Source organism: Bos javanicus, chromosome 11 (genome assembly GCF_032452875.1).
Source record: "Bos javanicus breed banteng chromosome 11, ARS-OSU_banteng_1.0, whole genome shotgun sequence".
NCBI classification, from domain to species: domain Eukaryota; kingdom Metazoa; phylum Chordata; class Mammalia; order Artiodactyla; family Bovidae; genus Bos; species Bos javanicus.
In genome coordinates this window covers 1,706,630-1,719,775 of record NC_083878.1, presented here as the reverse complement: position 1 = coordinate 1,719,775, position 13,146 = coordinate 1,706,630, and the positions used below count along the sequence as shown (strand labels likewise).

At 49.1% G+C, this 13,146-nt stretch overlaps 1 protein-coding gene across 4 annotated transcripts in view; it reads left to right on the top strand.

Moving 5' to 3' along the window:
• ACOXL (acyl-CoA oxidase like) overlaps positions 1-13,146 on the top strand; it is a 330,642-nt gene that overhangs the window by 40,452 nt on the left and 277,044 nt on the right. For all 4 annotated transcript variants that reach the window (XM_061431434.1, XM_061431436.1, XM_061431435.1 and 1 more), the window contains exons 3-5: positions 1,721-1,804; positions 11,790-11,876; positions 12,466-12,564. In XM_061431434.1, the coding sequence (XP_061287418.1) occupies positions 1,721-1,804; positions 11,790-11,876; positions 12,466-12,564 (270 nt within the window). The remainder of the gene's footprint in view (positions 1-1,720; positions 1,805-11,789; positions 11,877-12,465; positions 12,565-13,146) is intronic.

The window sequence follows — 13,146 nt, the reverse complement described above, 5'->3', positions numbered from 1 at the left end:
ACACAAATATCCATTACAGTTGGTTTTTATTATTTGCTGGGGACGAACTCTCCTGTGTGAGTGATGCTGGAGCCAGGCACTGGTACGTGCTCCAGCCTTGGAGGTATTTTAGGAAATAATCAATCCAAGATGCATTGGGTAGGAGCCATGCTAAGAGTCATAAATCTTGACAGTTTGCTGCTTGAAAAAATTAATAATGCTTGAGAGGAACAGTGTAAAAACCTACAGGAGGGAAAGTAGTATGTTTGGGGAGAGAGCTTAAGCCAGTGTGGAAACTGAGAGTCATCCAAGGAAGATAGGCTCCTCCTGCCCTGGTGGGGCGTAGTTTAGACACATGTACAAACACACACAACACACATGTATACACTCGTGCACGTGGGCAGCTTGCACAAGTTTTGTGGGGCGCATTTCAGAAGAGACTGATGAATCAAAAAGGCTAGCATTGAGACTTCCCTGGTGGTCCAGTGGTTGGGACTCCAAGCTTCCAACTCATGGGGAACAAGTTCCATCCCGGGTCGGGGAACTAAGATCCCACATTACCGGGGCGCATGACCAGAGAAAAAAAAAGCTAGCATTAATTCCAAGAAAGGGTAATTGGAATTTACACATGCAAGGTCCCATTACTTTTGGCAGAAATGCCACCTGCCTCTGAAATTTTAAAATGAAACAGTAATGGTGCTCTTGTCCTGTCCCATTTCTTACTGGTGGAGAAGAGCATGCTTGTATAGCTTTGGGATTCAAGGCTGCTGTGCACAGCAGTGGAAGACAGAGTCACAAAGGGGGGCCAGACGTCATGGTTTTTAACTGATCAAAGCCCAAGGATGGTCTGTGGTTAGAAAGGAAAGTGAAGAATAATGCTTTTCCTATGTCCAGAATGTTCCAAAACCTTCTGAATCCTCTGTATTGAATCAGGATGGTCACCTGGACTTGTGCCAGGCTCTCGCTGTTGGTGGGAGTGCTGGTGGGTTGTCATGGAGAATCGTTGAGGGGAGGCCCAGGGACAGACTTGGGTAAGGCCACCTGAGGCCAAAGGCAAGTCAGTCAGGGCTGGGCTCCATGCAGGTGTAGTTGACTTCCTATTATGGGAGAAGAGAGTCTTTAACTGCTTTGTCTGTGGTCTGAGACCAGATGATCGCATTAAAAAACAATGAACAGATGCTCACGACTATATAAAGGAGATAAACAACTAGGATTTACTGTATAGCACAAGTAACTCTCCTCAGTACCTCACCATAAACAGTGATGGAAAATAATAGAGATAGATGCTCGGAAAGATTGAAGGCAAAAGGAGAAGAGAGTGGCAGAGGATGAGATGGTTGGATGGCATCACCGATTCAATGGACATGAACTTGGACAAACTCCAGGAGATGGTGAAGGACAAGGAGGCCTGGTGTGCTGCAGTCCATGGGTTCACAAAGAGCTGGATATGACTTAGCAAGTGAACAACAATACATTTATATAAATTTAACTGAATCACTTGGCTGGACACCTGAAACTAACACAATATTGTATATCAACTATACTTAAATAAAAAGAATTTTTATAAGGATGAAAACATTGACTTCTGTAGGGTGATAGGATTATTTTTTATTTAAAAATTGCTTAATAAAAGTGTTGAATTTTTTAAATTGTAAAAGTAACATGTTTATTTTTTTTTTAATGTTAATTTAAATGGTTAGGATTTAAGGATATCTTGACATTGTGTCTGTCATGTTTTCAGGTGGAGAAAACAAGGAATTTTGTCAGCCGGAGCCTGGTCATAGGAGAAGTCCTCTCCATGGCGGACATGGCCACAGGAGTAAAGGTGAAAGTCAGTGGGTCTCCCACCCTTCATGCACTGCGAGTTTTGTTTTATTTCACTATATTTTTATTTATTTGGCTGCGCTAGGTCTTAGGTGTGGTGTGCGGGATCTCATTCCCTGACCAGGGACTGAACCTGGGCCCCCTGCCTTGGGAGCTGAGTGGCTTAACCACAGGATACCAGGGGCGTCCCATGAACTGATAATTTTGAATGAAAAGGAGAGAAAACAAAACAGTTCCATAGGTGTCAGTCTATCCCTACAAGAGATGTTTATAAAATGGTACAGCTCCCAACACATCCCCTTGACTTCTGCTTCAGTCATTGTATTCAATCCGGTATTTGGTTTTCTTTGCTTTTCTTTCTGTATAGTTTTACTGCATTTATGCCAGCCAGTTATTTTCCTTTCCTTTCCTTTTGTGTTTTAGTTAGTTACGCAGGCTGCACTGGGTCGGCGTTGCTCGGGCTCGCTCTGGTTGTGCTGAGCGGGGCCACTCTCCGGTGGGGCTTCCCATTGCGGGGATTCTCTTGTTGCGGAGACGGGCTCTAGGCACTTGGGCTTCAGTAGGTGTGGTGCATGGGCTTAATGCCCTTTGGCATGTGGGATCTTCCTGGACCAGGAACTGAACCTATGCCCCCTGCACTGGCACATGGATTCTTAACCACTGGACCACCAGAAAAGTCCTCCTAAGTCTTCAACTACTGAATAATACTCCTTTGGGTGGAACAACACTTGGAATTCTTATATACTTCTTATATACTTCTCCATTTTTGCTGATTAAATGGGTATAAAATGGCATCATGCAGTAGACTTGTTTGCATGTACCAGCTCACCAAGGGTGGTAAACAGAATAGCTTAAAAGGCATGAGTGCCATGACCTCTCCTAATGCCCTAAGTCTCCCAGCAGGCATGTGGCTCTGCATGTAACCTCCTCTCCCTCCCTGGATGCCACTGCATCTCCAAATAAGTGTCTGCATGCAGACATCCAGTTCTGATGTCCCCAAAGGGGAGAAGTTATGATAAGAACATGAAGAGGAAATGATCAAACAAGAAGCCGTTGATGAGTCCAAGATGCAAACTCTTTGTGTTCTGCGGTATAGATGTTTATATATGAGTAGGAATAAAAGGGCTTCCTTGGTGGCTCAGATGGTAAAGATTCTGCCTGCAATATAGGAGACCTGGGTTCGATCCCTGGGTGGGGAGGATCCCCTGGAGGAGGAAATGGCAACCCACTCCAGTACTCTTGCCCGGAGAATCCCATGGATGGAGGAGCCTGGTGGGCTACTATCCATAGGGTCTCAAGGAGTCAGACACGACTAAAGTGACTTAAAATGCAGCAACAGAAATTAAAAACGAAGACTTCTGTGAATGCCATCCCAAGGTGAGAACGTTTGTGGGGAAGCTGGCTTCCCTACGATTTCAGCCAGGCAGGGTCTCTTCTGTCTTGGCTGTGGCTTCCGCAGTGAAGAAAGTCAGCTCAGAGGCTCAAATAGCTCCTCCTCTCAGAAATCCTAGAGGATCCTGCTCAAGAGTCATGAGCCTCAGCTGCTCGTTTTGCTACATTGCCCCCACCTTCTGTCTGGCAGATCTCTATGGGGAAGCCCCCACAGGCCATCCCCACTCTCTGGCTAAGACACCTGCTCGTCTGCAGCTGCAGGGTCTTGCACGGAGCCAGGCACACAGAACTGCACAGGGAATGTTTGAGCGAATGAGGGAAGGGCAGCTTCTGGTATCAAGCAGACCGAAGAAACATTTCAGCCTGTTGCAATGTGTGGACCTTACTTCTTGGGTGGGGTAAAACGTTCGTTTAGGGTTTTGCCACAAGATGCTACAGAGAAACCCGAATGAACTTTTCAGCCAACCTAAGTAGACCCTGATTCAAACAACAAACCATAAAGAAAGACTAGGAATCAGTTGGGGAGATTTGAACATTGGCTCTCTGGCAGTATTAAAAGATTATTATTGTATCTGAGGTGAAATAATGGTTTTAGGATCATGCTTTTAAGAAGAGTCCTTACCTTTGACAGAGGCTTAGGAGATACTTAGGGATGAAGTGACAGAATGTCTGGGATAAACTTTGAGATCCCCTGGGGTGTAGAATGGGAGAGTGAACTGGGGGAAAATGAATAAAATGGACCATGAGCTGGGCATTTTTGAGTTCATGATACTCTTCTATTTTGTTTGTATTTCCCACACTAGAAAACTTTTTTAAAAAGTTTTACTCCTGAGTATCCTAGAAGGAAATTTGAATAGATTTAAAGAAACAGACCTTTAAAAATGCTTCTCTGATCACATTAATCCTCTACTGAAGACCTCTTCCTCTTACGGTTTAGGGAAGGCCTCCAGCCCTTGACCTGGCTCACAGGTCCTCAAATGGCCTGGCCGGACATTCGCCTCTCCAGACACCTTCTGTGCCATATGGTCCTGCCCAGGAGATATCTTGGCCTTCTTTCCGTCTCTTGTTTCCACATCTGGACCACTCATGCTGTCTTTCTCCTCCTTCACCTGCCTGACACTCATTCTCAAGTCTCAGCTCAAGTGTCCTTCTTTCAGGGAAACCTCCCTCCATCCTCAAGTTTATTTATTTATTTCTGTCTGCGCCGAGTCTGTGTTGCCGCGCAGGCTTTTCTCGAGCTGTGGTGAGCAGGGGCTGCTCTGGTACCTGTGCTCGGGCTGCTCTTTGCGGGGCCTCTCTTCCTGTGGTGCACGGGCTCTTGGTGTAGTTGAGGGTCCGTGCTTGCCGCGTGTGGGCTCAGCAGCTCAGTCCGCCAGCTCCAGAGCACAGGCTCCGTGGTATAGCGCACAGGCTGAGTTGCTCCACGGCGTGTGGGGTCTTCCTGGACCAGGGATGGAACCCCTGTTTCCTGCATTGGTAGGGAGATTCTTTATCACTGAGGCGCCAGGGAGCCTGCAGTTTAAACCCCACTTACGTGCTGTCATCTGTCCGTGTACCTTACAGCGTCTGTCTGGGTGCGCGCCCATTTTGGATTGAGGTATTTATTCACATGTCTACTGTATGTCGCTTAGCACCGCTAGAGGGCAGCATCCTTGAAGACTGTCTCTGTCTACATTCTTGCTATGTAGGAAGTGTCAAGACATGAGTATTAAATGAATGCATAGAATCAAAGCTGTTTGGCAGTCACTCAAAAGGTTAAATGTAGAACTACTGTATGATCCAGCATTTCCACTCCTAGGTATGTACCCCAAAGAATTAAAACAGGGACTGAAATAGATACTTGTATGCTAGTATTCATTGCAGCGTTGTTCACAGTGCCTCATAGGCTGTAAGAAGCAAGTGTCCATCCGTACATGAATGAATAAGCAAAATATTGTCTAATATATAGAATGTACCATGGACTATCACTCAGCCGTAAAAATGAGTGAAGTTCTGGTACATGTTACAACATGAATCTTGAAAATATGCTAAGTGAAATAAGCCAGATCCATGAAGACAAATACTGTATGATTCCACTTATATGAAAATTTGAGAATAGACAAATTAATTTCTAGAGATAAAAAGTAAATTACAGGTTCCCAGAGGCCGAGGGAAGAGGAGAACGGGGTCCGTTGTTGGTTAACGGGCAGTTTGTTGGGAGGATGAAAAAGTTTTAGAACTAGTGCCAATGGTTGCATAATACTGTTAGTACAGTTCATCCCGCTGAACTGTACACGTAACCGTGGCTAAAATGGCAAGCTTTGTGTTATAACATTTATGTTATTATTATACCATAATAAAAAGACTTGGAAAATTGGACAAAAATGATGATTAGGGACTTCCCTTGGTGGCCCAGTGGTAAAGACTTTCTTTTTTCTAATGTTGGGGGTGTGGATTCAGTCCCTGGTCAGGGAGCTAAGATGCTACATGCCTCATGGCCCAAAAAAACAAAACAGAAAAACAATATTGTAACAAGTCAATAAAGACTTTAAAAAATGACAATTAACCCTGTTTGCTTTTCCCGCACATGAGTTGTTTGTTGCTGTTGTTTAGTTGCTAAGCCATGTCTGACTCTGCAACCCCGTGGACTGTAGCTTTCCAGACTCCGCTGTCCATGGGATTTTCCAGGCAAGGATACTGGAGTGGGTTGCCATTCCCTTCTCCAGGGGATCTTCCTGACCCAGGAACTGAACCTGGGTCTCCTGCAGTGGCAGACAGTGGCAGGAGGATTCTTTTCTGCTGAGTCACCAGGAAAGCGCTACATACAGGGTAATCTTTTTTCCCTTGTGCTCGGACATCCTAGACAGTTAGTGGAGGGTGTAGGTTGTGCCCCTGGTCCAGCCCTTCTGCCTTTCCTGTTGGTGATGGACGGAGATTTCGGTGAGGGGAATGCAGTGCATGGAGAATGGGTGAGTGAGTCCTGGGTTGGTCACGACCTCCCCACATCTCACTGCCAGCCCAAGGCCCTTGTGGCCCTCCTGGTCACCTGAGCTGGCCGTCAACCTGAACATCAGTTCATCAGCGTTATCTGCACCCTGTAGACCTGAGCGCCTTTTTCTCTTCCTCCGAGTCTGCATCATCCAGCAGCTCCAGGTGTCTGTAAGTGCTTCGGACAAACACAGTTGTACTCACACAGCCAAGTGCTGGCTGAGCCAAGGGCTGCTTGGACAGCGACTCACAGTGAGGGCGTGGGGAAATGGAGAGGGCTGCCAGAGAGAGAGACCTTCTCTGCTGAGGGCTTTGAATCTCACTCTGACTTGGGAGCTGGCCCAAGGTCTCCCGCCAAACAGGCTGATGCAATCTGGATGAACTTACAGCCAAAAGAATCGAGACCTGCTTCCTTTTCTTCTTCCCCATGACGGCTCCTGTTTCCCCTTGTTTGAATCATCTCACTCTATCTTGGTTTGCGTGGGCTGCCATGATAAAGAGCTACAGAACCAGTGGTTTAAACAACAGAAATTAATTTTCTCATGGTTCTGGAGGCTGGGAAGTCCAAGATCTAACTTCCAGCTGATTCAGCTCCAGGTTAGGGCCCTCTTTCTGGCTTGTAGGCAGCCAGCCACCTTCTCTGTGTGTGCTCACATTTCAGGAGCAGGATGGGGGAGACAGAGAGAGAGAAAAGAGGGAGACAGAGAGAGAGAGTGTGCACTCTGGTATTTCTTGTAAGGGCACTAATCCCATCATAAGGTCCCCATTCTAAAGACCCCATTTAAATGTAGTTAGTTCCCAAGGTCCTATATCCTAACACCACATTGGGGATTAAATCTTCTGCATATGAATTCTGGGCTTCTCTGGTGATTTGGCAGTAAAGAATCCACCAGCCAATGCAGGAGTTGTAGGTTCCATCCCTGCATTAGGAAGATCCCCTGAAGGAAGAAATAACAACCCATTCCAATATTCTTGCCAGGAAAATCTCATGGACTAAAGGAGCCTTTTGGGTAAGTCTCTGGGGTTGCAAAGAGTTGGACATGACTTAGTGACTATTCAGCAACAAATAGAGGAGTTTTTGGGTGAAGACCTAACGACTTAGTCCGTTGCACTATCTTTTGTGGGGTCACCGTAGTCTCAAAAACCGTTTGCAGTGCCTTGGTATAGCCCATCTACTCTTTGTTTTCTTTTTTAAACATACTTATTCATTTGACTATGGCAGTTCTTAGCTGTGACACGTGGAATCTTTAGTTGTGTGGCATGTGGGATCTAGTTCCCTGAGCAGGGATCAACCCACCCCTTTTATTGGGAGTATGGGGTCTTAACCATTTGATCACCAGGTAAGTTCCTCCCATCTGCTTTTGAAATGGAAACAATCTGAATGCACTTGAAGTCTCTTTAGGGGGCCTTCTGTCTGCCCATCATGTAGGAAGGACCTGGATTCTTGCACACATCAGAGACCTGGCAGGTCCGTGGTGTCAGGGAGATGGTCAGAATGATGAGGGTTCATGTCCCAACTCTGAGACGTCTCCATCACGGCCCTAGAAGTCACATCATACTCCTGCAGCTTCGTTTTCTGTGAGGACGGTGATGCTAGCTGGTGTTGATGCCCAGTCACTGGCTGGTTCAGATTTAAGCCGATGGTGCCCAGGAGGAGCTCCAGGCCATGCCTTGCAGGTTGCAGGAGCTATGTAAGTGGTGGTGGTGGTGGGGCTGCAGCTTCTGACGTGGGCCTTCCCCAAACGGGCTGCCAGATGGTGGCTCAGCTAGTGGGTGGAGGAGGGACCAACCTTTGTTCCCAGGCTCAGCCCATTCAGCTTTCCCTGCCCAGGGGTCAGCTCTCCTTCTAGCTACTCTTTGGGAGCTAAAGGGCTTTGCTGAAGACCATATCCCTGGGCCTGTCAGCCTGTCCTGACTGTAGTTCCCAGCTCCCAACTGTGGCCACCGGAGGCTGCTACCAGCCCTCCCTGGGCCTGTTGTGCTCATGACCCCCTGCACTTGACCTTGGAGCTGTGTCTGTGGTCCTCCAGAGAAGTGAGAAAGGAGAGAGGGGGCTTTCTCAAACAAGCAGTACAAGGTGTGCATGTGTTTAAAGTTAGGGTTCTCCTTGGGTGTCCCTTGCCTCCTGCTTCCGTTTTATTTCCTTGCTGCTGCTTTCCCCAGCTTTTCTCTGCATCTTGTCTCCTGAGGGGGCTGGGTCCAGCCAGAGCAGGCCTCTCACGGCCGTGTTGGCAGCAGTGGTCTGGTGCCCTGTCACGGGGACGGCTGGTGCTGCTCCTCATGGCGGCTCCGCGCCCTGCTCCATTCTGGCTCAGCACCCCTGTTTTAGGAATCCACCCCTCCTCCCTGGCTTCTCCTGCAGCCTCCTCCCTTGCAGTGGATGATCCTCCATCTATCTGAAGACTTAGGTCAAAGACCAGGTATCACATTGCCCCCACCTCCCGAGTCTAACCCACCAGCTCTGTCTCCAGAATCCTCCCCAAACGCCTCCACTTCTCGTGCCCTTTACTGCGATCTGACCACCACGCCCTGGCCAGGCACCTGGGCCTGCCCGCCGGGCTGGGCGCTGCACCCTGCTCAGAGTACAGTGGGCCAGGGAGCTGTCTGTGAGAGTCCCCCAAGGGCCTCCCCAGCTGTCAGATTCCCTGCTCGTTGGGGACTGTGGCTTTGGCGATGTGCTGGTCAGCACATGGGAAGAGGCCCGTGTTTGAACAGACCATGTGGATCGGGGTCTCGCAGGTAATACCTCAGTTAACTCCTGCAGTTTTAAAACCATTCTTTTATTTTTGGCTGTGCTGGGTCTGTATCACCGTGAGGGCCTTCTCTAGTTGTGGTGGGTGGGGATTACCCTCTAGTTGCGGTGTGCTGGCTTCTCACTGTGGCGGCTTCTCTAGGTGCGGAGCACAGGCTCTAGGGTCCTCGAACTTCAGTCGTTGCGGCTCCTGGGCCCCAGAGCACAGGCTCAGTAGTACTGCACACAGGCTTTAGTTGCCCACGCCCTGTGGAATCTTCCTGGATCAAGGATTGAACCTGTGTTTCCTGCACTGGCAGGCAGATTCTTTACCACTGAGCCACCAGGGAAGCCCAGCTCCTGTGGTTTTCCAGAAGCCTGCAGGTTTCACTCACCCAGCCCAGCGCTCCTACTAATAGCGTTTAGTGAATGGAGTCTTTCAAAAGGTGGCCGACTCATTTCCTGTCTTTCTAAAGAGGAAGAAAAAATGTAAAACCTAGGAAAACAATGCAACATAAAGAACGCATTAGCCACCAGCCAAAGAGACTTAAGGGCAGAAAATTCAACCTCTTTTAGTTTTAGAAAAATATTTTCTTTAACTTGATTTCCAGGAGGGTTTGGGGGGAAAAGGGCTATTTGGATGGATTCCATTTTCCTGGGTTGGAATTAGAAAAGCAGTTTGCTGGGTCGGCAGTGATTCCAAGGAGCAGGGAACTGAGAAATCAGGGTGTTCAGCCTCTTCCAAGGACGTTTGATGATGCCTCCAAAGGCAAAGCGCCTCATATGTCAGATGTAATTAGTGAAATTCATCCGTTGTGATGTCAGAGCATTTCAGCTGGTCAAGTGGTTCACTTCGACTTGATGAGGTGGCCTTTTTGGAAGTTAGCCTAAGGCTGATTACACCCGTGTGGTGCGGGGTATGGTCCCCACCAGAGGCTGATGACAGTTCTCAGATGGGAGCATGTGAAGATGCTGTTTCTGCCACTTACCTGCAAGGTCTTCCTTGGGGTCACTGTGTCCACTGGGATGCATTCCATTGCAGTGACCCCAGAAAAAAGGACCTATTGGCTGCTGTACTCGAAGAGTCCAGGGTCCACTTGCTTCAGATGTGGGTGTGTGGGACCTGGTCCCTCTCGTCTCTCAACTTCTTGACCCCCATGCACTGGCTTCCTTCACCAGCTCTCTTGATGGCAAGAGCAATCCCCACCCTCCCTTCTTCCAAGTTCCATTACTTCGAATAAAAGAGACAGTTTCTCTTCTCTAATAGCTGACTCCTGTGTCCAGTGGCCAGTCTGATAGGACCCACCCAGATCACAGATTCATCCCAAAACATCCCCTTGGCCACAATGTTAGGCAGATTGGCCAGTCCTGGGTCCCAGGCTCATCTGAAAGCTGGACTGGAGGTTGACATTAGCCATGAGCCACTTGGACTGAATCTGGGGGAAGAGGGCTCCCAAGAGGAAAGCTGGGGCTGTGTTCCTATGGGGATGCTGAACAGCAAGCACAGCAAATGTCTGAACACCTGAGCTCTTCTGTCTTTGCAGTCAGTCCCCTGCTCCCATCAAACGGCCCTGCTCAAGCCACCCTTCCTTTTCTTCTTTCTCCTCCTCTTGACCAAAGTGCTTGGCAGTTGCCTCTCACTGAACCTTGCTACGAAGGGCTGTTGGGTGTCAGGCAGCTTGGACTTGAACCCCAGCCCCACGTGCTTCCTCAGGTGCACCCGTGGACAGGTCACCTCCTTCTCCTGAGCCTCACCGTCCTCATCTGTCAAGTGAGGAAGTGGGGGTGAAAGCGTCCGTTGCTTCATCATGTCTGACTCTCTGCGATTCCATGGACTGGAGCCCGCCAGGCTCCTCTGTCCGTGGAACTCTCCAGGCAAGAATGCTGGAGTAGGTAGCCATTCCCTTCTCCAGGGGATCTTCCCGACTCAGGGATTGAACCTGGGTCTCCAGCATTGCGGGAAGAGTTTTAACTGGCCACCAGGAAAGCCTGGTGAGGGAATTGCCAATTATCAAGTGAGGGGAATTGTGCTTTCCTCCTGGGATGGTCGTGATAGGCAGTGAGTGTGTGGAGCTCAGACCCTGGAAGGCGGGAGGCACAGTAGGTGGGGCTCACCATTCACCGCTTTTGTCAGATGGGGAAACTCAGGCATTGTGTCATTGTGCAGGGTCCCCAGCTGGCGGGGCGCTGAGCTGGGTGAGTCTGGCCTGCCTCACCTGAGCCCAGTGGCTGCTCATGCTGTAGCCTGACCTCTTCCATCCACCTTCCTGTTTGCAGACTGTTTCTCGTGGATTCTCCAGGCTGCAGTCAGCACCTGGGATCTGTTGCGCACAAAGACTGTTGCGTATCTTTGACCTACAAGGCACCAAATTAAACCCTGAGCAGACAAGGCAGGGGCTTTCCTGGTAGTTCAAATAGTAGAGAATCTGCCTGCAGTGAGGGAGACCCGGGTTATATTCCCTGGGTCGGGAAGATCCCCTGGAGGAAGGCATCAGTATTCTTGCCTGGAGAGTCCCACGGACAGAGGACAGAATCCATGGACCCTACAGTCTGTAGGGTTACCAAGAGTTAGACATGACTGAGTGGCTAACACTTTCCCTTTTTTCAGACAAGGCAGAGTGATGGGGTGCACCAGGCTTCTCTGAGGATAGGGGATGGGTGGGCTGTGCTGCTGGGGTGACCTCTGCACAAAGGGGAACCGAGAGCCGTGCCTGCCCAGGGGGACTGGGGCTGGACAGGCCGCGAAGGGGAGGGCGTGGATGCCTTGTTGCTTGTGGGGCGAAGGTAGAGCTTGATGAGCTGATCGGTGTTCCTTGAATGCTTTTGCCCAGTGGGTTCGGTCGTCATTAAGTTGTTGACTGTTTCTAACAACGATCTGTCCTGTGCTTGTTTCCAGTGTGGAATAATTTACTGGCTGTTCGGTGGGGCCATCAGAAGTCTTGGAGGCCCAGCACACGTAACTCAGTGGCTTCAGCCTCTCCAGGTATGGCATGGACCACCCTAGATAGTTTCTATGAAAATGAAAATGAAAGTCGCTCAGTCGTGTCCTACTCTTTCTGACCCGTGGACCATACAGTCCATGGAATTCTCCAGACCAGAATACTGGAGTGGGTAGCAAAATGTCACAGTAGTTAGGGGTGTGTATACTTTCTTTTGCAGAAAAAGAAAGTAAAATGTAGAATTAGTGTCATCCAGAGCTTTGTTTGAAATGAGAATCCTAAGACTCCCTTTTTTAGATTGCACAGGTCTGTCATATTGTTATCGCCCTGGTTGTCACCAGACTGAATTTTTATAATATCTCCAACTCACTACTCCCTCTCTCGCTGATGTTCTTAATGATCTGTTGTTCAATTGTTGAGTCGCTCAGTCCTGTCCAACTCTTTGTAACCCCATGGACTGCAGCATGCCAGGCTTCCCTGTCCTTCACCATCTCATGGAGTTTGTTCAAACTCATGTCCATTGAGTCAGTGATGCCATCCAGCCATCCTGTCCTCTGAGATAATGATCTGAGAGGTCAGCAGTTAGAGCAGTCATTTGACTAGCTGATTCCCTTCTAACCCGGTCAATTCCAGGAGCAGAAATACACGGGGATGTTTGCAATGACTGAGAGGGGCCACGGGAGCAACGTCAGATCGATCCAGACCGAAGCCACCTTTGACTTCTCTGCACAGGTGAGGATTCTTCATGTGGTTCTGCAGTCCTGTGGGCAGAAGACTTGAACCCAGCAGACCCTCCCTCCGCTTCCTCCCGAGGCCGTGTCCGCCCACACTGTGTGGGCTCTCTACCCAGAGGTGCTCGGATTCGGAAGTGTCTGAGTTTCAGTGGAGGTGGATGTATGCTCAGTCTCCCTGAGTCTAATGTCAACACTTGCACAGCACCTACCTTGGGAGGACACTGCTGAGACATTTGAGGTGCACTTATTAACTTAATGCTTTGGGGAAACTTGGTGGGAGCAGGACCTCCACCATCTTGTGGTTCTTCCGAACTACAGCAGGTACATGGGTATAAGAGAGGTCTCTGTTGGCGCGTCACCCCATGGGGCAGGAGGGCACTGTGTGTGCTGGACCTCCTTCCGGGAGCCGAGTCCTTGGTGCTGGCGTTGATACCAACCAGGCTTCTTGACCTTCCCCATTCAGTAGAAACTGATCAGAGGTCAGACAAGAAATTCAGGCAAGGCTCTACTGGGGACCCCTGCTGCAGCAGGGGGAGGTGAGAACAAGCATCAGGTTCTCTTGCTTGCTCACTCCCTGAGT